This window comes from Bos javanicus, chromosome 11 (assembly GCF_032452875.1).
Source record: "Bos javanicus breed banteng chromosome 11, ARS-OSU_banteng_1.0, whole genome shotgun sequence".
Lineage (NCBI taxonomy): Eukaryota > Metazoa > Chordata > Mammalia > Artiodactyla > Bovidae > Bos > Bos javanicus.
In genome coordinates, this window is record NC_083878.1 from 6,299,726 (window position 1) to 6,325,461 (window position 25,736).

Sequence of the window (25,736 nt, forward strand, 5' to 3'; positions counted from 1 at the left end):
TATACAATTCTGATTCTAACTAAAACTCTGCAGGAATGCATGCTGCAATATTATAATGTAGCACATTAGAGTACATCTTCCCAAAGCTTCTGTGATTGGAATCTCCTGTCTTCCCTCCTTCCTTCCCCTACACATAGACTTTCTAACAATCTTTCTGCTATAAAGCAACGCTCACCTGTAGAGACTCTGATCTTGAATCTTAGATTTCAGGCACCATCAACACAATTAAATCTCTGACCTTGCCTACAGTTTGGGTTCCTGTGTATTTTAATCCAAAGAAAGTAAATATGCTTATGATTATATGACTCTCCAGTACTTTTGCCTGGAAAGTCCCATGGATGGAGGAGCCTGGTGGGCTGCAGTCCATGGGGTCGAGAAGAAACGGACACGACTGAGTGACTTCCCTTTCACTTTTCACTTTCATGCACTGGAGAAGGAAATAGCAACCCACTCCAGTGTTCTTGCCTGGAGAATCCCAGGGACGGGGGAGCCTGGTGGGCTGCCGTCTATTGGATCGCACAGAGTCGGACACGACTGAAGCGACTTAGCAACATATGACTCTAACTTTTGCCTTTCAATATACAATGCTCTGTATTAAAAAGCAGAGACATCACTTTGCCAACAAAGGCCTGTATAGTCAAAGCTATGGTTTTTCCAGTAGTCATGTACACATGTGAGAACTGAACCATAAAGAAGGTTGAGCGCTGAAGAATTGATGCTTTTGAAGTGTGGTGTTGGAGAAGACTCTTGAGAGTCCCTTGGACCGCAAGGAGATCCAACCAGTCCATCCTAAAGGAAGTCAGTCCTAAATATTCATTGGAAGGACTGATGCTAAAGCTCCGATACTTTGGTTACCTGATGTGAAGAGTCGACTCACTGGAAAGGACCCTGATGCTGGGAAAGATTAAAGGCAGGAGGAGAAGGGGATAACAGAGGATGAGACGGTTGGATGGCATCAGCGACTCAATGGACACGAGTTTGAGAGAAGTACTCAAAGAGATTAGAGTCATATAATCATAAGCATATTTACTTTCTTTGGATTAAAATATACAGGAACCCAAACTGTAGGCAAGGTCAGAGATTTAATTGTGTTGATGGTGCCTGAAATCTAAGATTCAAGATCAGAGTCTCTACAGGTGAGCGTTGCTTTATAGCAGAAAGATTGTTAGAAAGTCTATGTGTAGGGGAAGGAAGGAGGGAAGACAGGAGATCCTAATTGCAGAAGCTTTGGGAAGATGTACTCTAATGTGCTACAAACTCTGGGAGATAGCGAAGGAGAGGGAAGCCTGGTGTGCTGCAGTCCATAGGGTTGCACAGAGTCGGACACGACTGAGCGACTATCAACAGTTCAATGCTCAACCCAGCCTTCCAGGTCATACAGGAAGTTAAAATCAAGCAAAGAAAGCAGCTCTTCCAGTGGGACACACAAGCCATCAGAGAGAACCCTCCAGTTCCACAAGAGGCCTTCCAACCTTTCTTACCCTCCAATCTCAATGTTTTATTTGGATAAATGAGACAGAACAATCCCTGCTTATTGCTGACTTTTTCACGGCAAACCACCTCATCAGTGGACAGGACTGTACCTACAGGACACTCACCGTCAACCTCTCCTAACAGCAGTTCCCAAATTAATGGGCCAGGTGCTTAGTCACGCAGTCGTGTCTGACACTTTGTGACCCCATGGACTGTAGCCCACCAGGCTCCTCTGTCCATGGGATTCTCCAGGCAAGAATACTGGAGTGGGTTGCCATTCCTTTCTCTAGGGGATCTTCCCGACCCAGGGATCAAACCCGGGTCTCCTGCATTGCAGGCAGACCCCGTGTCTATTGGCCTCACCTGCCCACAGAGCTGACTCAGGGGCTCTACTTCAACCAGTGGACGGTTGTACACAGACACCTATCTCATGAGTAACTTACCAGAGTCAACCACCTGGGCTTCCCCGGTGGTCCAGTGGCTAAGACTCTGAGCTTCCAAAGCAGGGGGTCTAGTTCAACCCCTGGTCAGGGAACAAGATCCCACATTCTGCAACTAAGAGTTCACATGCTGCAAATGAAGATCCTGCATGCCTAAAGGAAGGCCCAGCACAGCCAAAAAAAAAAAAAAACAAAACCCAGCCACCTGCACTGGCCGATTTGAGCTCCCTGGGCAGCTGAAATCTCCCAGCTCCACTGAGAACACCCCCCCTTCCCCCCTCCCTGCCCCCCGCCCCCCACAGGAACTCTTTGTACCAGGAGCAGATTACCAAGACAGGTGACCTTGCTGATTTCAAGGGTAAGTTTCACCACAAGCAATTTCTGCCTTCCCTGTTGATTTTGGAACCTAATCCAAACATTGAGAGCTCTACTGTACTGGGATGAAACAATGTCCACTTAACAAAAACACACAGGCATGCATATGTACACACACATCCACAAAGCACACGGTGTTGCCACACTGGATCTACCCAAATCTAGTCTCTCCAGCCAAATCCTTCCTGTGATTGAATCCTTGATAGATGAGAGATCATAACTTATATATTCCGCAAGCAATCTTACATTTTACGTTTATTTTTAATTATAACAGCAACTCTTTGTGACCCCTTGGACTGCAGCCTGCCAGGCTCCTCTGTCCATGGCATTTCCCAGGCAAGAATACTGGAGTGGGTTGCCATTTCCTTCTCCAGGGGATCCTACCAACCCAGGGATCGAACCCGGGTCTTCCGCGTTACAGGTAGATTCTTAACCATCTAAGCCACCCAGGGAAGCACATCTGAGGTATAGTGGATGTAATAATAATAGAAATAAAATGCACAATAAGCGTAATGGGCTTGAATCATCCCAAAACCATCAGCCCCCGGTCTGATCTGAGGAAAAACTGTCTTCCAACAAAACTGGTCCCTGGTGCCCAAACAGTTGCTCCACAGGCCTTACCGGACAGCTCATAGCCCATCAAACCTAATTTGTCCAAAGCAGGCTCTCGGGAGCCACAGGACTCTTGCACATGCTGTTTCCTTCACTCAGAAGGCTCTTTCTCTCACCCTGTAGTAGGTTAATACCATCCTATACACCTGCAGGTCTCAGCTAAGTTTACATGTCGTCAGAGAACCGCTCCCTGACACCCCAACCTAAATGAGCTTTCCCGTTGTTATTCCTTCTCACTCCCTCTGCACTGACCACCCTTGTTAATTCTGCATTTCATGGTTTAATACTGCCCCCTTCCCACTAGTATCTCCACCCCTCGACCATGTGTGTCATGAGAACACAGGGCCTGGCAATGTTGCAATATTCTCTTGGCTTTTCCTTCGTCTTGATATACAAATAATTACATGGATTTTGCAAACATGACTGTAAAATATGAGAGTTCAAAGCACAAACACTTCTACCAAGCAATAACTACTTTTGTTGTTATAATTATTATCACTGCTTTGCAGGCAGAGAATCTGAGACCCCAGGAGGGATGGGATCCAGTTATAGCACCCTAGATCTGTGGCTAGGGAAGGGGCAAAAATGATACACGAATTCAGTTCAGTTCAGTCACTCAGTCGTGTCCAACTCTTTGTGACCCCATGAATCGCAGCACACCAGGCCTCCCTGTCCATCACTAACTCCCGGAGTTCACCCAAACTCATGTCCATCGAGTCAGTGATGCCATCCAACCATCTCATCCTCTGTCATTCCCTTCTCCTCCTGCCCTCAATCTTTCCCAGCATCAGGGTCTTTTCAAATGAGTCAGCTCTCGGTATCAGGTGGCCAAAGTATTGGAGTTTCAGCTTCAACATCAGTCAGTCCTTCCAGTGAACACCCAGGACTGATCTCTTTTAGGATGGACTGGTTGGATCTCCTTGCAGTCCAAGGGACTCTCAAGAGTCTTCTCCAACACCACAGTTCAAAAGCATCAATTCTTCGGCGCTCAGCTTTCTTCACAGTCCAACTCTCACGTCCATACATGACTACTGGAAAAACCATAGCCTTGACTAGACGGACCTTTGTTGGCAAAGTAGTGTCTCTGCTTTTTAATATGCTGTCTAGGTTGGTCATAACTTTCCTTCCAAGGAGTACGCGTCTTTTAATTTCACGGCTGCAGTCACCATCTGCAGTGATTTGGGAGCTGAAGAAAAATAAAGTCAGCCACTGTTTCCAGTTTCTCCATCTATTTGCCATGAAGTGATGGGACCAGATGCCATGATCTTCATTTTCTGAATGTTGAGCTTTAAGCCAACTTTTTCACTCTCCTCCTTCACTCTCATCAAGAGGCTCTTTAGTTCCTCTTCACTTTCTGCCATAAGGGTGGTGTCATCTGCATATCTGAGGTTATTGAGATTTCTCCCGGCAATCTTGATTCCAGCTTGTGCTTCTTCCAGCCCAGCGTTTCTCATGATGTATTCTGCATATAAGTTAAATAAGCAGGGTGATAATATACAGCCTTGAGGTACTCCTTTTCCTATTTGGAACCAGTCTGTTGTTCCATGTCCAGTTCTAACTGTTGCTTCCTGACCTGCATACATGTTTCTTAAGAGGCAGGTCAGGTGGTCTGGTATTCCCATCTCTTTCAGAATTTTCCACAGTTTATTGTGATCCACACAGTCAAAGGCTTTGGCATAGTCAATAAAGCAGAAATAGATGTTTTTCTGGAACTCTCTTGCTTTTTCGATACATGTATTATAAGTGTAAAATTCTAAACTGATTTCTTCTCTAGAGGAAAACAAATCCAGAATAGATATATTTTAATTTCAAATGAAAGATATGCCTGCCAATGCAGGAGACACAGGTTCAATTCCTGGTCTGAGAAAACCTCGTATGCTGCAGAGCAACTAAGCCCGTGCACCACAGCTCCTGAGCCCACATGCTCTAGAGCCCAGAAGCCACAAACACTGAAGCCCTGAGCCCCTAGAGCCTGTGCTCTGCAACAAGCCCAGGCACCACAGCGAAGAGTAGCCCTTGCTCACCGCAACTAGAGAAAGCCTGCAAGTAGCAGCAAAGATACAGCACAGCCAAAAATAAATTTTAAAAATTTATTTAAAAATAGAAAGGGAGAATTAGAAAGAAAATTTTAAAAGTACCTGGTTAGATTAGATGCATTTCTGAAAACAAGTTTTAAGCCTCTGTGAGACTGACATACCCCACATATCCAAGACACTTTGAAGGCTAAATATAGTTTACTGAGAGGACAAACGTCTGAAGCAGGGGTGGTCCAGGAATCATGGCCTATGAGGCACTCATGCTACACTGTTTCAATGATCCTCCTAGCTAGAAAAATGCCAAGCTCTCCCAAAGCTTCCATTCTGTCTTTTATCCAGTTTACACATGCATGGAAAGAAACATCTAATTGCACAAGGCTCATGAGAAACCCAGCAGCCCCCTCAACCCCTCCCTGCTCCCACTTCCCAGCTCCCAGAGAGCAACTACTCCCAACTCTTCACTGGCTCTTTTCCCATTTACTTCCACTTCTCCAAGGAACAGGCGGGTACCACTACTATCATCTTCCCTGTGGGCATCAGCTGGCAACTTTCAGAAACAAAGTATGTATTAATAGCTCCCGTTCACTCAGCACCCCCACCTGCCATTCACCCAGTGAGGAAACAGCCTGGGTTAGATCACCAGGGGATATTTACATTACTGTAAAGACAACTGAAACATTAACCTTATTGAAATGTTACCAAGAGCTGAGTTTTGCAGTAAAAGAATCAAACCTTTCCCACCCTGCTGCTGCTACTGCTAAGTCACTTCAGTCGTGTCCGACTCTGCAACCCCATAGACGGCAGCCCACCAGGCTTCCCTGTCCCTGGGATTCTCCAGGCAAGAACACTGCAGTGGGTTGCCATTTCTTTCTCCAATGCATGAAAGTGAAAAGTGAAAGTGACGTCACTCGGTCGTATCCAACTCCCAGCGACCCCATGGACTGCAGCCCACCAGGCCCCTCCGTCCATGGGATTTTCCAGGCAAGAGTACTGGAGTGGGTTGCCACTGCCTTTCCTACCCTACCCAGCTGTATATTTTCCCTGGAATTGACAACAGTCCCGGGATTCTTGGCTGATTCCGTCTTGTGTGTGTCAAGAATTCAACCACAAACTCACCCCTGGTGAGCAGCTCTTCCTTCAATAGCAATGCTCTACTGGGACTTCCCTGGTGGTCAGTGGTAAAGACTCCACCTGCCATTGCAGGAGACGTAGGTTCATACCCTGGGTTGGGAAGATCCCCTGGAGAAGGGAATGGCAACCCACTCCAGTATTCTTGCCTAAGAAATCCCAAGGACAGAGGAGCCTGGTGGGCTACACAAAGGGGTCACAAAGAGTCGGACACGACTAAGCGACTTAGCACACACACATGCCCTGCTCTATCAGTTTCTCCTCTAGGAGTTGTCCTGGAGCCTCTGCCCTGCTCCAAACTGGACCCAGGACTGGACTCTCATCTCAGCATTTCTCTTCACTGTCATCCTGGACAGTCCTTTCCAAGGATTTCTTCTTAAACAAGTAACAAAAAGCATAAACTATTACAGGGAAAGGATGGTACTGGCTGCGTGAAGATTAAGAATGTTAAAAGCTAGTGGGAAGCTGCTGTAGAGCAGAGGGAGCTCAGCTCGGTGCTCGTGATGACCTAGAGGGGCAGGGGTGGGAGAGAGGTCCGAGAGGGAGGGGGTATATGTACACACAGAGCTGATTGTACAGCAGAAACTAACACAACACTATAAAGCAATTATGCCCCAATGAAAAAATAAAGAATAAAAAAAAAATTATTTTTAAAGAATATTGGTTCTTCAAAAGACCCATAATGGAAAAAGCCTAGGCATAGAGAGATTTTTCAATACATATAATTGGAAACGAATACAAAACACATACAGACACGTGCATGCACACACACGGCTCCTAAGACACAAACCTTTCTCAAAAGGCAAGACAAGTAATTAATAAACACATAAAAAGATTCTTATCCCTCTGAAGGAAATACCACCTCTGTGGTTCTCAGACACTATTTTAATACGTACTAGATTGGCAAAAAATCACATCTCTGCCAATGTTCACAGCAGCACTATTTTTAATAGCAAAATAACAACTAGAAACCCAAATATCAACAGACAGGAGAATGAATGAATAAATCAATCAATAATGGCATATTTATTCAATGGGTTACTACTCATCAGGGAAAATGAATGAATACAGCTACTGAACCAGACATCAGCATGGTTCAGTGTTAGAGAAACATAATTATACATGTAAAATTGTAACAATAACTGGGGGAGCAGAAAAACAAGCTTCAGAAAAATAAAATATGATTCCCCTTGTAAAGCACTTTAAAAAATACATACAGGGACTTCCCTGGTGGTCTAGTGGTTAGGACTCTGCACTTCCACTGCAAGGTCAGAAGTTCGATCCCTGTTAAGGGAACTAAAATCCCCCATGCCAAGGCAGAGCCAAATAAATAATTTTTTTAAAAAATCATACAAAACTAAAGAATCCATAGACGGTTTTTTTTAAAGTGACTAATTACCATGCTTCAGCTGAGTAGAAAAAAATGTAATGCCACAAAAATGTATAAATGAGGGATACATATAAAAGTGCCAAAACTATAAAAGCATGGGCAGTACTAACACATAATTCAGTGTATTAGTGCCCACAAGGGAGAGAGGGAAACATTATCAGAAACACACAAGGGATCTCTCAAACACAGGAAATACTCTAGTTTTTAGCAATAGCTGGTGGCTATTATGTTACTTATACTTCACATCTGCATTATCTACTCCTATGCACACAAAAGATTTCCATTTTAAAACTTCAGGCAAACTATCATCCCATTATATTTGAATGTCCATTCTCTGCTGCTGCTGCTGCAGCTGCTAAGTCGCTTCAGTCGTGTCCAACTCTGTGCGACCCCACAGATGGCAGCCCACCAGGCTCCCCCGTCCCTGGTGAAAACAAAGTGAAGTTGCTCAGTCGTGTCCAAAGAATGAACTGTAGCCCACCAGGCTCCCCCGTCCCTGGGATTCTCCAGGCAAGAACACTGGAGTGGGTTGCCATTTCCTTCTCCAATGCATAAAAGTGAAAAGTCAAAGTGAAGTTGCTCAGTCGTGTCCAACTCTTTGCGACCCCATGAACTGTAGCCCACCAGGCTCCTCCGTCCATGGGATTTCCTAGGCAAGAATACCGGAATGGGTTGCTGTTTCCTTCTCCAGGGGATCTTCCTGACAGAGGGATTGAACCCATGTCTTTTGCATTGGCAGGAGGGCTCTTTACCACTGAGCGACCAGGGAAGCCCAAGGAGATCTTACTGGGGACTGTTTATTTCGCTGTTGACTTCTCCTTCCCCCCCTTTTTTTAAGTTGCGGGAAAAAAAAAAGGAAGCAGAGAAACAATAAATCTAGTGGTTACAACACACCTACCAAATGTTCAAGAATATTAATGACTCAGACTCGTAGAGCTGTGTGAGTTGGCTGGTGACATGCTGGGAAAATCCTTCTGGGTCTTCATTTCTGCAGAGGTTACCACCGGGGAGTTCTCACAGCTGGCCTGGCACGGCTGACAAGCTACCACCAATCCTTACAAGCATGCAGGCAGGCGTGAGAACTATCAGTAACAACCCTCTCTATTATCTATTCCTGTTTTCTGCATAATTTCCATGTTCAGGATGACGAAAAACACTTCTCAACCTCAAAGGCTCACAGCTATCAATTTGACTTGAGCATCCAGGGATTCACTAAATATGCATCAAGAGTGCTCCACTGACAGCAAGGATTCCAGTGCTGGTGGCGAACCGGGGACCTTCCTTCAGGAGCTCGAGGTCCGCTTTGCTCCAAACAGATAAAGCCACGAAGAGCCACATCGTAACAAACAGCAGTCAGTGTTATAAAGCAAAAGTGAAAGGGGACTTCCCTGATGGTCCAGTGGTTAAGAATCTGACTGCCAATGCATGAGGGCCTGCGTTCAACCCCTGGTCCAAGAAGATTCCACATACCTCGGGGCAATTAAACCCATGCTCTGCCACTACTGAAGCACCTAGGGCCCGTGCTCTGCAACAAGAAGCCACCACAATGAGAAGCTCGCACACCAGACCTAGAGAGTAGCCCCCAAGACTGCTGCCATCAGAGAAAGCCCACACACAGTAACAAAGACCCAGCACAGCCAAAATCAAAACAAACACTTTCTTTAATAAAGAAAAAAAAAAGGTAGAGGGCAGGGCAGGACAAGATGGGGGTGGGGGCCCCACCTCTAGGCAATGGCGCTCAAGTGAGACTGCAAAAGGAGGTGGGAGAGCCCAGGCAGGGAAAGTGACTTACATGCTGGAGGGTCTTTTGCTCAAGAGCAGAAGGCGGAGGAGATAGAGCCTTAGAGGCGGTGCAGGGGTCGCTCATCACCCCCCAGGAGCCGTGAAAATATGCTGGGCTGCTCTTTAATTTTGTCGTGGCTGTTGTTTTTCAGTTGCTCAGTTGTGTCTGAATCTTTGCAACCCCATGGACTGAAGCCCACCAGGCTCCTCTGTCCTTGGGATTTCCCAGGCAAGAATACTGGAGTGGGTTGCCATTTCCTTCTCCAGGAGATCTTCCTGACCCAGGGGTCGAATCCAGGTCTCCTTCATTGGCAGGCAGATTCTTCACCACTGAGCCACCTGGGAAGCCTGCTCTTTGATAAAGTTTTACAAAATGAAAGGGGGGACATCTGTGCTGGAAATATGATCAGATTTACTACTTTCATGTTAAATAAATTCCTCCCTTATCCAGCGCTGCCAGAATGTGGAGCTAAGACCATGAAATCCTAACCTTTCACGGAGAGCAAATGAATTCTTCAAACGTTCCAAGCCTCTCAGTCATTTTCAGCTCTTCCTAAAGAACCCCAATTAGGCTGAAATAGCGTCCACCACTCCGCCATCCACACATTTGTACCTCATATTATTTCCTAGAGTGACACAAGCCCGGGCCTTGTTTGATTATCCAATTACAAATGCATGGCCCTTGTTATGTTCTCATTAAACGCATCTGTTGGGGACCCCAGAGCTTTTGTTAATGGCTTATCAGTGCTTAGAGATACGCCCGTTATTTTACTTATACGAACCTTCCGATTTACGCTCCTGGAATCAAAGTACTTCCTTTGTTTGTGATTTCTTCCTTGCCCTGCTTTGGAAAAACAAAACTAAAGCATGTAAGACTCTAGGGCCAGTATCTGGGGAGCGCACACCACGAAACAGCAGCCCTGTGGAGCCGAAAAGCTCTTCTGTCGGTGGTGGGGAAGTAATCCACCACCAACTCTGGCAGCCTGAGCAGGACCCCAGCTGATGTCAGACAGACTAGTCGAGACAGGCCACACAGGCGCTGGGCTTCACCACTACAGCCATGCAACAGAGTCATCTGAGCAAGCCTCGGGACCGTCCACATGACTCCCTAGATGACATTCTCCCCGTCGGGGGCACTGTCCTGAAGGCGGGACACAATTCACCCTGGCCACAGCCGGCCCCTCACACTCAGTTCCCTTTATTAACTAGGATTTGAGGTGGTCCAAGACCTCCCTGTACCCAAATCCTGCTGGCACAAATTGCTACTAAATAGTTCATCTTCTGGACTTCCCTCTTGGCACAGCAGATAAGAATCCGCCTGCTGATGCCAGGGACTCCAGTTCGATCCCTGGTCCAGGAAGATTCCATGTGCCACGGGGCAATGAAGCCCCGACGCTGCAGCTACTGAGCCTGTGCTCTAGAGCCCAAGAGCCACAACGATTGAAGACCGTGGGCCCTGGAGCCCGTGCTCTGCAACGAGAGAAGCCACTGCAGCAAAGAACACCCCCGTCTCTCTGTAACTAGGGAAAGCCCGCACACAGCAACAAAGATCCAGCGCAGCCAAAAGCAAAACTAAAAGAATAAATGTGAAGATTTTTAAAAATATAAGTAAAAAATAGAAAATATTTCCTCGTCTAATTACACTTGGTAAATCCTGCAGTAATGGATAAGTCATTGTTTCTTACATCCTTCCCTACAATGCAACTAACTTTTTGGCAACACTTTTGTTCTAAAAAGCCCTCTTATTACTCAACTTTTTAAGTGTCACTTTTTAAATGTCGCTTTTTTTCTTTAAAACTACTAGGTGACGAGCACAACTAAGCCCTTGCTGTATAATGTTTATTTTCATTCTAACCCTTATTATAATCAGAAACCTTTCACATTGCTGAGGGGATGTAAGATGGGATAGTCCAGGTGGAAAACAGTTTCTAACCCTCTAAAGTCTGTTTCTGTCCCTGCCTTAAGGCAGAGTTATAACAAAGGCTCAAAGAAACCAAATAAACTAGCCCAGATTCGTACCCAGCAGATTTATCTTGACTCCAAACCCCGTGTTTTCCACTCCCAGCCCATACTTCCTCCCATGTCCCTAACTGTTAGGAAATTGGTTAGCCCATAACTGCTCCAAGTACGGTGACAGGAACAAGGGCCGAGGGAAACACCCTGAAAAGCAGAAAACATCAGCATGGGATTCAAAAGATAACTTTTAAGTGCCGGCCTCTTTGGAGAAAGGACTGCACGATCATACAGGAATGCACATAATAAAATACTGAAAATAAATGTGCCCAGAGGGGCACAGACGGGTGGTGACACCTGGTCTTCACAGGTCCGTTTATGCGGCTCATTGTAAGCGCATCAGAGACCCTGGTGGGGAGGGGAAGTGGTGTCCTTCTGCCCACCACCCCCAAAGGCGAAGTGCCCCAACTCTGTTCTCCCAGGGCTGACTGCACTTTATAAGAAATACTCCCCCTGGCTGGAGACAGTATCCACGGGAATGCTGTAGAGCTTCCTCCTCTCCAGGGCTGCAAGAATCACTGTCAGGGGAGTGTGGGAAACATCTTAAAATACTGTGTTCAGTCACCCAGTTGAACTGGAGGTGAAGGTCACTGCCTTCCGCCGCCACACCGACCCCTCCTCCCCAGCCTGGGATCTTCTCAAGGCAGGTGCCTGAGGCTGGCAATAGAAGCCACCTAAGAGGCTGATGCCCTGCTTCTCGGCCCTCGAAGGAGGGAGCCACAAAAATAGGCTTCAATGCCCACCCACTCCCCCCAGCTTCCCGGTGGTCAGCCTGCAGGTACACAGAAAGCAAAGGACAAAGAGGGTATGCTTCCTGTCCCTTGTGGCCAGCTCAGGCTCAGTCTGAAAGCTGGGCCTTCACACCCACCTAACTTTGGAGAAAAATGTGGGCTCAGTCATTCACGCATGGACTCATCCATCTATTCATCCCACAAACGTTAACTGACCCTATGCTGTGTGCTAGGCACCACTGTGGGTAAAACGCCTGCCCTCACAGAACGATTTAGTAGGGGAAACCATGAACAAAACACATAAGTGCGATGGATATCATTAAGTGAAGGACTTCCCCAGTGGTCCAGTGGTTAAGACTCTGAGCTTTCAACACAGGGAGCACAAGTTCGATCCCTGGCTGGGGAATCAAGATCTGACATGCCACACGGTGTGACCAAAAAATAATAAAAAACCATTTCAAAAAAGAAAGAAAAAGTGAGAATGGGCCATGGAGAAAATAAAACGAGATGTGCATAGGGAATGTATTTGTGTAAGTCGGAGGATGAATTACAATCCTCAGTGAAACAAAACGTGCTCTTTCTGACGGTGGGCAAGCTTTCAACATGTCAGATTACTTTAAAACGCCAATGGGAACCTCACATGTTTGAGACTCTGCTATCTAATCTCATGGCATCACCAACGCAATGGACATGAACTTGGGGAAACTTAGAGATGGTGAGGAAAAGAGAGGCCTGGCAAGCTGCAGTCCACGGGATTGTAAAAAGTCATACACAACTGGACGATTGAACAATAACAACAACCCAATCTCAAATTCTGCATCATGCTTCCTTTTACTGCTCCTCCACCTTTTATTTCCAATCCTTTTAACCACCTGCTACTTGCCTCTCTCCAAAGAAGAGCCTAAAAACCAGTCAGAATGTGCACCCATTAATTTCTTGGATCAACTCAGCCTAAGCTGTAAATCTTTGAAATAAACTGCTAAAAAAATTGCCATATGAGAAGTCTGTCAGTTCTGAAAACCATACCGACATGGGACCGCTCCAGTGCCACATCGGTTTTGGTTTCACAACATTCGTAAGGCCCCAGTTAGGCCAGCTCACCGGTGGATGGGGCAACGGAGTTGCCTAATCGGCACAGCCATTGGCTCCCGGCTGAATGCCCGAAAGTGGGGTGTCCACTGCTGAGGGGGTGCCACCCTTTCACAATCAGAAGGAGGTTGTGTGTGTGCTCAGTGGTGTACGACTCTTTGCGACCCTGTGGTCTGTAGCCCACCAGGCTCCTCTGTCCATGGGATTCTCCAGGCAAGAATACTGGAGTGGGTTGCCATTTCCTCCTCCAGGGGATCTTCCCAACCCAGGGATCAAACCCCATGTCTCCTGCATTGGCAGGCAGATTATTTACCACTGAGCCAGCTGGGAAGCCCCAGAAAGAGGTTCTGAGTCTCCAAGAAATGAAGCAAAATGTCAGGGGTCTTTTTCTGGGGATTTTTCTTCCCTTTTTTCAGCTGATTTACTTCCTTTAAGAATAAGAAAACTGGGGACTTCCCTGGTGGTCCAGCTGCTAAGACTCTGAGCTCCCAATGCAAGAGGCCCAGGTTCAATCCCTGCTCAGGGAACTAGGTCCCACATGCCACAACTAAAGATCCTGCAGGCCACCACTAAGACCCGGCACAGCCAAATAAATAAAAATACTATAAAAGTAAGAAAATTGTGCATATTCACAGCAAGCCAAAACCACAGTCAAGCCCAAGTAAGACCAAAGGCACAGGCACTCTCTGATGTTGGAATGCAGTAGAAAGAGGAGCATCATTTTGAGTTCATCTAAGACAGACAGGGAATCCCACAGACAGAGCAGCCTGGCAGGGGTCCATGGAGTCACAAAGAGTGGAACACAACTGAGCAACTGAGCAGCAAGACCGACTGGCCCACAAAGCAGGCTCTCCAGAAGGGAAGCTGTCCTGAACCTGTCTTAGTCACAGGACCGTAAGCTTTGCCCTCTGGGTCTGGACTATCTCCCCTGTCCAACGGTGAATAACCTGAAGTCTTTCCCAACGCAGCCACCTGTGGGAAGAGCATCCCACAGACAGCGTGCGCAAAACCGAGTTAACAAACGCTTGCAGAACCAATACTCCTCACGCTTCCTATTTCAGGCTCTGTCCTCACCCTCTACTAAAAGAGGCCCTTTGTAGGCCAGGTTCTGTGCTGAACACACCAAAGATTAAAGTTCCGCTGCGCTCAAAGGTCAAGGAGGGGACAGACCCCTCTTCCAGACTTTTCTCCTCTGATCAGCATCCCACCCCGCCGGGATGCCACTCACCTCCATTCCCCAAGAGCCCAGGAACTAAGAAGCCAGTGTGTTGCTCAGGGGCCCACCGATGACCCCTTTGACATCTGATCTCCCATGCTAATTCCCTTACTCAAAGCCTCAAACAGTTCCCAGAGCAAGCCCACCTGCCATCCACCCGTTCCCACCGACCACCACCCCACTGCCCCTTCCAACCAGAAATCCCACCAACTCCAACTGACGCCTTGAGGGTCAGTCAAGTCTGCCCTCCCTAAAGAATCTGGCTGTCAGCTTCCAGGCCTCCTCAGTCTAAAGTATGGGCAGGTAAAGCAAGCCCTGGCACTTGGTTCTGCCCTTTCAGGATGTACTAATCGCATTTCCCCCATCGGGCCTGGAGGGCCTCCCTCAGAATAAGCAGACAGTAGAGTCAGCAATAGGGAGCCCAGGCTGGGCCCCTCGACCGCTCTCCCTCCCTGGCCTTGGTCTCCTCCTGGGAGGGACAAGATGGGAAGCTCTAAGATTCCTTTTACTTCGATTCCAAAATCTGAAATTCCATATGGGTTCCCTACATACAACTGAGAAAGGTTCCTATTATTCCTCCACTGACCTTTCAAACAGGTGTCCCCACTGATGCAAACTGTCCAAATGCTTGATTTTCAAAGAGTTTTGGACCTTAAATTTGGGCGGGGGGAGGGGGGGAATAGATAAATTTTACAAGCCTGAGTTGGGTTTTTTTTTTTCCTTCCTTTCATTCCTAGAAAGAAAGTGAAAGGGTGGGGGTGGGGAGCTGACCCGCTCGGTTTTGCTACTAGGATCACGAGCTCGGGATTCGCTCCACCTGGGTTTCTCCTCCGAGCGTGTAGACGGTGCGCGGCCCGCTCCGCCCGACCCGCTCATCCCCCCGACAGTCTCAGATTGCCAGGGCCTCCTGAGCCTCGGCTCGCCGGGGGCTGGTCAAGTGTCCCTACCGCGGCGCCACTTGGAGCCTCGGGCGCGTCCAGATGGCCAGGCGGCCCCGCTGTCACCTGGCCCCGCTCCGCCCGGCGCGGCCCTCGCTCCAGCGCAGGTCTCTCCTTGGCTTCCCGAGTCAAGCCTGGCCTCCAGGCGGCCCCTGGGCCCGGCAGCGAAGGCACCTGCCCCGCCCGGGGAAATGCACGAACCCGAGAGTCTCTCCGGCCGCCACCTCGACGGGAGCGTACAGGAGAAACGCAGGAGAAAGGAAAACATGCCCGAGGCAGGGCCGACCGAGCCCGGCGTCTCCCCAGAAACCGCCACCTGCGCCGCACGCAGCCCGGGACTGGGGCCGCGGGCCGGGCGGGGAGCGAGGTCCGGGCCCGGCCACCCGCCCGCCGCAGCGCGCCCCTTACCCGTGAGCCGGCCGCCCCCCTCGCCGTGCCCGCGGCGCCGCTGCAGGATGAAGTAGCAGTTGCTCTTCTGAGTCACCCAGAGCTTCAGAGCGTTCTTCAGCAGCACCTCCTCGGGCTTGAGCCACATCGCAGCGGTCCAGCCGCGCCCGCGGGCCCCGGCTCACATCGCCCCAGCAGCCGGGCTGAGCCCGCTCGGAAGCAGGCGGCAGGGAACGCAGCCTGCGAGCGCCCTGCGCTCCGAAGTCCAGGGAGCGCGGCCGGCGCAGCTCGCCCCGGCAGCCCGCGCAGTCCTCGTGCCGGCCCCGCCCTGGGCCCGCCCCCGGTCCGCCCCAGACACGCCCACCGCCTGTGCCCCGCCCACCCCGCCGGCTCCCTTGGGGACCTCCTGATTTCCGAGTCCTGGCGGCTCCAGGCAGTTCCGGAGTGGAGGGAGGAAGTCCGATCCTGGCTGCTCCCCGCCTCTTCTCCAGCTCTCGCGGGGGGCGCCGGGGCCCCTCTCCCCTCCTCCGCCCCTGCGGGGAGGCAGTCCGGAGAGCAGCAGCAGCAGCACGAAGAGGAGAAGGAGGAGATGGGGAAAAAGGCATCTTGTTGTCACAGCTGCAGGTTGCCGACCTAGGGCCTTTATATTTTGGGGGACAGCATGCACTCCATGAAAGGCAAGTGTGGCATTTAAAATAATAAGCGGGGCTTTCTTGGTGTCTCAGTGGTAACGAATTCACTTGCCATTGCAGGAGACAGGGGTTTAATCCCTAGGCTGGAAAGATCCCACATGCGTTGGAACAACTAAGCCCTTGCACCACGACTACTGAGCCCATGTGCCTCAGCTACTGAAGCCAGCAGGCCCTAGAGCCCATGCTCCGCAACAAGAGAATCCTCCACAATGAGAAGCCCACACAGCGCAACTGAAGAGTAGCCCGGCTCTCCACAAATAGAGAAAAACCCGAGCAGCAAGGAGACCCCGCACAGCCAAAGCTAAATAAATAGAATTTATTTTAAAATAACAAGAAACACGGACTTCCCTGGTGGCCCATTGGCTAAGACTCCAAGCTCCCAATGCAAGGGGATGGGCTTCGATCCCTGGTTGGGGAATTAGAACCCACATGGAGAAGGCAATGGCAACCCACTCCAGTAGTCTTGCCCTGAAACTCCCATGGACGGAGGAGCCTGGTAGGCTACAGTTCATGGGGTCCCTAAGAGTCGGACACGACTGAGTGACTTCACTTTCACGTTTCACTTTCATGCATTGGAGAAGGAAATGGCAACCCACTCCAGTGTTCTTGCCTGGAGAATCCCAGGGCCGGCAGAGCCTAGTGGGCTGCCATCTATGGGGTTGCACAGAGTCGGACATGACTGAAGCGACTTAGCAGCAGCAGCAGCTGCTGCAACTAAGACTCCTTGAAGCCAAATGTATAAAAAAATAAGAAACATTTTTACAAGTAACCAAAAAATAGCTTTAAAAAACTAAAATTTTTCTTCTGCTTTTTAAAAATGCTGAGTGTACGCTCTCAATGCACTCAGAAGTGATCCCACCAATCTGCTGAAGAGGGGTGGTGCTGTAGGAATTTGAAGGGAGTGTCAGACCAAGCTCAGCACTATACAACCTTCGTGGGCACGGGAGATGCCTATGTAAGGACTCCCGTGCAGGTCCCCTACCCAGGAACAAAACCAGGCATGTTGGTTCTCAGAGAATTGAAAAGCTGGGAAATATGGAGTAGGTGACAGTAAAGAAAAGCTATAGGGAAAGTGGAGGTTGGGCTTTAAAAATGAGTATTTCCTCAAAGCCTGGTGGAAATAGACATGTGGTAGCAGTCGGGAAAATCCTCTGGAGATGGGAATGGCTATCCGCTCCAGTATTCTGGAGAATCCCATGGGCTAGAGAGCCTGGCAGGCTACAGTCTGTGGAATGGCAAAGAGTGGACTGGACTGAGTGATTAACACTTTCACTTTTCAGCTGGCCTTGAACAGTTGGGGGTGGGGGAGGCGGGGCTCAGAGCAGTCTCCTGGAGGAGGCAGTTAAATCCAACATCCTAGAAGAGAGGAAAAGAAACTCTGTCAACATGACCCTTAGGTTTTGACAAGGGGACTCCTGACAAAATGTGACTGTTAATTAGGACAAAACTGAAAAAGCAGAAGTAAAGTAAAGCCCCCACCAGACTACTGGGGGCTGAGTAGAGCTCCTTCAGTGGAGCCCGAGAACCTGTTCACAGAGGATCAAAGATATCAGGTCCGAAACCGGACCTGACCCAGCAGGTGAGATGCCAGGTGAGAGGTCATGCCAAGGACAAACAGGACCGCTCACCCAGGGGGCCAGTTCTGCTGTCCAGAACCGCAGACCATGGACAGATATGCTTGGCGCTCAGCTGAGGAAGGAAGTCAGCCGTTCTGCAGGGGGACTTGGGGACCCCAGAGCGTATAGAATGGGCAAGCAGAACGGAAAATATCCCTTCCAGAAGCAGCCGTTGACTCCCACAATCGGGCTTCCCTGTTGGCTCAGCGGTAAGAATCTGCTTGCAGTGCAGGAGAGCCGGGTGCAATCCCTGAGTCCAGAAGATCCCCCAAAAAGGGAATGGCTACCCATTCCAGTATTCTTGCCTGGAGAAACCCATGGACAGAAGAGCCTGGCGGGCTTCACAGTCCCTGGGGTCTCAAAGAGTCAGACATGACTGAGCAACTAACACACACACCCCTACAGATGCAGGGCCAGGCCGTGGAATTGCAGGATGAGTGGAACAGGGCCCCTGCCCTGAAGGTAGGAAAGAGGCACAGGGGCTTGTGGGGGTCATGCTCAGAATGGGGGTGCACAGAATGAAGGGGCGGTTCCTCAGGGAGAGGATGAGAAAGCACCACACAACAGCTGTGGTTTGACCAGGGCTCGGGAAATGAATGTGTTTGGCACAAGTCAGGAGGGCGGGTGTGATGAGCAGATCAGCATGTGTGCTCGTGTGGCTTAGGGCACACTTCTAGGGACAGACTGCCCTAGAGACAGATCAAATCCCAATCTGGCAACTATTTCACCGTGCAGCCTTGATCTGGGCCATGACTGCAATCTCAGGAAGCCTCAGTCTACTCAACTATAAAGTTGGGATAATCATAGCAACTCCCTTATAGGTTCTATCCAGTGTATATCATATTCAAGTACTTAGAACACACATAAGCACTCAGTAAATGTCGGCTGTTAGCACTAAATGTACAGACGGTCTTGGGAGTGAAACCATCCACACACACACACACTCACCCATATTTTAAACACTATTAAGCTCTTATTGGGCTTCCCTGGTGGCTCAGTAGTAAAGAATCCACCTGCCAATACAGGAGATATGGTCTTGATCCCTGGAGAAGGAAGATCCCCTGGAGAAGGAAATGGCAGCCCACTCCAGTATTCTTGCCCAGGAAATCCCATGAACAGAAGAGCCTGGTGGGTAACAGTCTGTGGAGTCGCAAAGACTAGCAAATGACTGAGTGACTAAACCCACAGCACCAAGCTCTCATTATCTGCCAAGTGGTAAATATAAACTATATGATACTAAATCATGGAAAGCAACATATGAAAGCAGCTGGGAGGGAATGGGAAGGGTCCTTTGGGGTACCATGCCCTGACCTCTCTCTCCTCCCACCACCAAGGCTCCCGCCTGTGCCTCCCATTGGTGAAGTCCAACAGAAGTGAAAAGAATATCCTGGGGAGCCCAGGATATACTGTCTGCAGAGATCAGGCTCCTAGACACAGGGCAAGGTGGAGGTGGTCAGAGAGGGGATCCGGAGGGGCCAGTGGAGAATATCCAGCCCAAGTGGATATTGTGATGAATGGATAGACGTATCTCACTGCCGCTCATCTCTGGGCACTTATGGTTGGTGTTAGAAGTGTCCCCCAGATTCATAGATTGAAGCCTTGATCCCCAGTACCTTAGAATGTGACCTTACTGGGAAATAGGGTTGTTGCAGATGTAATTAAGTTATATTGAGGTCTTTAGGGTGAGCTCTAATGCAGTATGACTGGTATCATTACAAAATGGGATATCTGGACACAGGGAGATGTGAAGACTGGAGTCAAGCTGTCACAAGTCAAAAAACTACTAGAAGCCAGGAGAGAGGCCTGAACACATCCTCCCCTCAAAAGGAACCAATCCTGGGGCTTCCTTGGTGGTTCAGTGGCTTAGACTCTGTGCTCCCAATGCTGGGGGCCCAGGTTCAATCCCTGGTCAGGGAACTGAGGTCCCACATGGCACAGCTAAGAGTTTGCATGCGTGCATGCCTGGGTACTCTGTCTCTAAGTCACAGCCCACTCTTTGCGACCCCATGGACTGTGCCCACCAGGCTCCTCTGGCCATGGGATTATCCTGGCAAGAATACTGGCGTGGGTTGCCATTTCCTCCTCCAGAGGATCTTCCTAACTCAAGAATCAAACCCATGTCTCTTGTGTCTCCTGCATTGGCAGGCAGATTCTTTACCACTGAGCCACCTGGGAAGCCCAAGAGTTCTCAGGCAGCAACTAAAGTCCTGCAACAAAGAATGAAGATCCCACACGCCTCATCCCACAGGCCTCCCCCGCTGCAGCCAAATGAATAAAAATAAATACTAAAAACAAAATTGTGGTTGCCAGAGGGAAGTGATGTTAGGACGTTGGGAACGTCATGTATACACTGCTATATTTAAAGTGGATAACCAACAAAGACCTGTTGTACAGCACACAGAACTCTGCTCAATGTTATGTGGTAGCCTGGATGGGAGGGGAGTTTGGGGGAGAATGGATACATGTATACATATGACTGAGTTCACCTGAAACCATCACAACATTGTTAACAGGCTATACCCCAATACAAATAGTTACAAAGTTACAAATAAATAAATAACAACAAAAAGGAACCAATCTCACTAACATCTTGATCTCAAATTTCCAGAAGTGTATGACAGTGTCTATTGTTAACCCATGTAGTTTGTGGATGGTACTCTGCTAAGGGAGTCCTAGAAAACTCATACAGTTCGCTCCTTAATCTTGCCCACGGCTGTTCAGATGCAAGTCCCTTGACCTGGGTTCCTTCAGGGACTGTGACTGATGCCAGGAGTGGCCCCAGCACACACAGTATGGAATTCTGGCTGGGCTACTTACATATCTGTGCTTACACTGGGAGCAAGAGAACTGCGATCATCCGGGGCACACAATGGCTGCAGGATTACTCAAACTGGCATGGTGGTAGTGTGATGGGCAGAGGGAGGACAAGGCTTGGAGGGGGGCGCTCTTGCTTCTGGTGCACTCTTTGCCATGGCAACAATAGTTACAAGGCGTGTAGAGTGAGATGGCTATTTCTGACTGCCCTTAAGAGATGTTTTGTTTTTTTTTTTAAATAAGCATGAAGTTTTAAATTTAATTTCAAGATACAGGTATAGTGAAATTCAAGGAAGCCTTAATCTGGTACAGCTGCAGGACAGACAAGGGTCATCCTCAGATCCTAAATATAATTGTTTAGAGAGGGAGGGATAAATTGGGAGGTTGGAATTGACATATACAGACTACTATATATAAAATAGATAACTAATAAGGACCTACTGTATTACACAGGGACCTCTACTCAATACTCTAATGGCCTATGTGGAAAAAGAATCTAAAAAAGAGTTGATATATGTATATGTATAACTGCTTTACTTTACTGTACACCTGAAACTAAAACAGCATTGCAAATCAGTTCAGTTCAGTTCATTTCAGATCAGTCTCTCAGTCGTGTCCAACTGTTTGCAACCCCATAAACTGCAGCACGCCAGGCCTCCCTGTCCATCACCAACTCCCGGAGTTCACCCAAATTCACGTCCGTCGAGTCAGTGATGCCATCCAGCCATCTCATCCTCTGTCGTCCCCTTCTCCTCCTGCCCCCAATCCCTCCCAGCATCAGGGTCTTTTCCAGTGAGTCAACTCTTCGCATGAGGTGGCCAAAGTATTGGAGTTTCAGCTTTAGCATCAGTCCTTCCAAAGAACACTCAAGACTGATCTCCTTTAGGATGGACTGGCTGGATCTCCTTGCAGTCCAAGGGACTCTCAAGAGTCTTCTCCAACACCACAGTTCAAAAGCATCAATTCTTTGGCGCTCAGCTTTCTTCACAGTCCAACTCTCACATCCATACATGACCACTGGAAAAACCACAGCCTTGACTAGACAGACCTTTGTTGGCAAAGTAATGTCTCTGCTTTTGAATCTGCTATCTAGGTTGGTCATAACTTTCCTTCCAAGGAGTAAGCATCTTTTAATTTCATGGCTGCAATCACCATCTGCAGTGATTTGGGAGCCCCCAAAAATAAAGTCTGACACTGTTTCCACTGTTTCCCCATCTACTTCCCATGAGGTGATGGGACCAGATGCCATGACCTTCGTTTTCTGAATGTTGAGCTTTAAGCCAAATTTTTCACTCTCCTCTTTCACTTTCATCAAGTAAATCAGTTATACTCCAATAAATTTTTTTTAATTTAATTTTATTTAACTTTACAATATTGTATTGGTTTTGCCATATATCAAAATGAATCTGCCACAGGTATACATGTGTTCCCCATCCTGAACCCTCCTCCCTCCTCCCTCCCCATACCATCCCTCTGGGTCGTCCCAGTGCACCAGCCCCAAGCATCCAGTATCATGCATCAAACCTGGACTGGCGACTCGTTTCATATATGATATTATACATATTTCAATGCCATTCTCCCTTTTTAAAATTTTTAATGTTCAGTTCATAAAGTTGTTGCAAAGTTGTTTTTTCTCATTTTTTTTTATTAAGCTATAATTGATTTACAATATCATGTTAGTTTCAGGTGTATAACACAGTGATTCAGCTATATATATGTATGTGTTTATATATATATATATATATATATATATATCTCCTTTTTTTTTTTCCAGATTCTTTTCCCTTTGTTGCAAAGTTTAAGTGTTCAACCTCAGCAAGTCTCTTGCTAAGATTAGGATATTGACAGGAGAGGAGCAGGACCATAGACTGTGAAGGGAATATTTGGGTGAGGCAGAGACAAAGTGATAATTATGTGAGGCCATGGAGACGTTAGCTAATGCTACAATGGCTTTAATATTCCAATATAGTGTGTAACAAAGACAGCTAGTGTTACTTGCTCAGTCATGTCTGACTCTTTGCAACCCTATGGACTGTACCCCTCTTTGCAACCCTATCAACTGTAGCTCGCCTGGCTCCTCTGTCCATGGAATTCTCCAGGCAAGAATACTGGAGTGGATTGCCATTCCCTTCTCCATATTGCATATAAACATATCAAATCAATATATTTTATACATTGAGCTTACACAGTATTTTCTGTCAATTATATCTCAACTTTAAAAAACAGAAAGTAGAATGCAGAAACTCAAAGAAATAAATAGGAAGCAGAGAAAAAAAGAATTAGAACATAAATTGACAAAATTATTCATAAAAGTATCAAAAAGTTATTAAAACAAAAGTGCAATAGAGAAAATAGATAAACCCAAAAGTTAGATATTGAAAAATAAATACAGTCTCTAGACAGACTGATCAATAGAGAAAGAAAAGGTAAGGGGGAGAAGATTCAAAATAAAGCTTCATAAATACAAATAAAATTGTAGATTCTAGAGATGCTGAACAAACTACTAAGGTATTACTAATTTTTTAAAAAGTTGACCTCCCAATCTCCAGCCTCCCTTGCCTACAAAAGCACCCGCTCTTCCCCTGTTTGAGGAAATCAGCCATCATTCACAAGGTCTCTCATCTGGGGCTTTTGCCTCCCATTTAGATGCCTGTTCTCAGATCCTGACCACTTGCCACCTCATTGGTTCTGGGGCCATAACAAGAATAAACTCTTAGCCGAGCCCAGAAGAAAACTTCAAGATCTGCTAGGGACCAGGTGGAGGTAAATTACACACCAAGGAACGGGAACATCCTGTCAACATGAATTGAAAGGAAGCTGAGGTCATGATGGGAATGAAATCTACAGTGTTAAACCAAGAAGGATGAAATGTAAGGTTGGATTCAGCAAAATTTATAAACATATGTTACACTCACCCAGGATCCCCAATGTAAATGGGATTTTTGGTTTGTTCATTAATTTTTAGGAATTAATTGGAGGAAAATTGATTTACAGTGTTATGTTGGTTTCTGCTGTACACCAACTCAAATCAGGCATAACTTCACATATATATCCCCTCCTTTCTGAGCCTCCCTCCTAGTCCACCCCCCTCCCAGAGCCCTAGGTCATCACAGAGCACCGAGCGGGGCCCTGCGTTGCAGCTTCCACTAGTGATCTATTTCCCACATGGCCGTGTATGTGTTTCAATTCTGCTTTCTCAATTCATGCCACCCTTGCCCTCCCCCGCTGTGTCCACAAGCTTGTTCTCTACGTCTCTGTCTCTATCCCTGCCCCGCAAATAGGTTCATCAGTACCGGCTTTCTAGATTTCATACATATGCAATACTTGTTTTTCTCTTTCTGACCTACTTCACTCGGCTCTATTATATTCAGCACATCTGAGTGGCTCTAAGGTTTGATTCCTTGGTTTATTGAAGCCTGGATCTAACAATGGCCCATAATCAGTGGGGCTTCCCTGGTGGCTCAGCAGTAAAAAATCTGCCTGCACTGCAGGAGGCACCAGGAGATGTGGGTTCGATCCCTGGGTTGGGAAAATCCCCTGGAAGAGGAAATGGCAACCCACTCCACTATTCTTGCCTGGGAAATTCCACGGACAGAGGACCCTGGCTGGCTACAGTCTGGGGTCACAAAGGGTCCGGTATGACTGAGTATGAGTGCATGCATACACGCACACTATCATAAATCAATGAGGTTGAGATGCCAAAACTTCCCTGGCATATTGTAGACTAAGAATGTAAAGGCTGATGAGTTGAGAATATTTGAGTGGGTATTTTATTTGTAACCTACAACCTACACAAGCACCACCCCACAACATACCATACCCCTGGTCATTGGGATCACCACCCTACAACTACACTATACATCTTCATCAAGACCTTAAGAAACGTGGGGAATTTCTTCTTCTAGGAACGGCAGTTAAGGATCATTCCTCCTGCTGAAAACAACCATAAATCTGGACAAAGTACTGTTTTTAAGTCTGTTTAAAGTCATGCGGGGACCATGATGGCAGCAAGGACTTGAAGGGACAAGAATTTGGGGGGATGAGCCAAACTTACCAAGTTCATCCCTTTAAGTATTTATGGGTTCGTGAATTAATGAGTTGAATAAAACTGTTGGTCCAATGTTCATTTTATGTTTGCAGTAAGAATTATGCTTTTAATTTTTTGAAAACTATATTTTAGCAATAAGAAGACGGGTGACATCATTGGCCAGATGCTGAAATTATTTCACTATAGTAGGAAGATGGAAAATGGAGAGAGAAGTTAAGGGAGAAGGAACTTCAGAGATCTTTGCTCTCCTCTACACAGGATACGAATCACCACTAAATATACTCTCCGGCCCCAAGATAAGATGCAAGTCCCTTAGGCTAACACTCTAGGCAAAGCACATTAAGGGAAGCAGGCCTGGTCTCTGGGACATGTCTCTGCTCTGGAGTATCCAAACCCCAGTGGCCACCCCCTCTGCTCTAACTGACTGGCCTTCTGATAAAGCGTAGAACACAGCTCAGAAGTGTGCCCTGAAGTGTGACGATGGACATTTGGAGATGAAAGCACACCATTTTTTCAGAACTTCATCACCAGGACTTCCCAGGTGGTCCATCCCTGGGATGATCCAGGAACTAAGATCCCACATACCTAGGAGCTAGCGAGCCCAGGTGCTACAACTACTGAGCCCATACGCCACAAATACACAGTCCATGCACCGCAAGGAAAGATCACACATGCTGCAACTAAGACCCAATGCTGCCAAATAAGTAAACAAACCACTCCCTGAGTGTTCAAACGCCTAGCACAGTGCAAAATTTCTGGGACGCAAAGATGAATAAATTTAGTATCTGCCTTCGTATCTTACCAAGGGGACATTCCCCCAAGAGAGAAAGAACTGAAGGAGGGCCGCTCTGTATTAAGCACAGTGCTCCATGTATCTCCCAAAAGAATATCACTCATTCTTCACACACACACAAAAATGGAAAAAGAAAGTAAAATTAGTCCCATTTTATAGATGA

The 25,736-nt window shown here is 47.6% G+C and overlaps 1 protein-coding gene across 4 annotated transcripts in view; it reads right to left on the reverse strand.

Annotated features, from left to right (window-relative positions):
• The window catches only part of TBC1D8 (TBC1 domain family member 8), a 140,094-nt gene extending 124,175 nt beyond the window's left edge, over positions 1-15,919 (reverse strand). For 2 of the 4 annotated variants that reach the window (XM_061431677.1, XM_061431678.1), the window contains exon 1: positions 15,632-15,912. In XM_061431677.1, the coding sequence (XP_061287661.1) occupies positions 15,632-15,758 (127 nt within the window). In that variant the 5' untranslated portion in view covers positions 15,759-15,912. Of the gene's footprint in view, positions 1-15,631 lie in introns of all 4 variants that reach the window. The other 2 variants (XM_061431676.1, XM_061431675.1) reach the window with 2 other exon arrangements.
• Between the last annotated feature and the right edge of the window lie 9,817 nt (positions 15,920-25,736).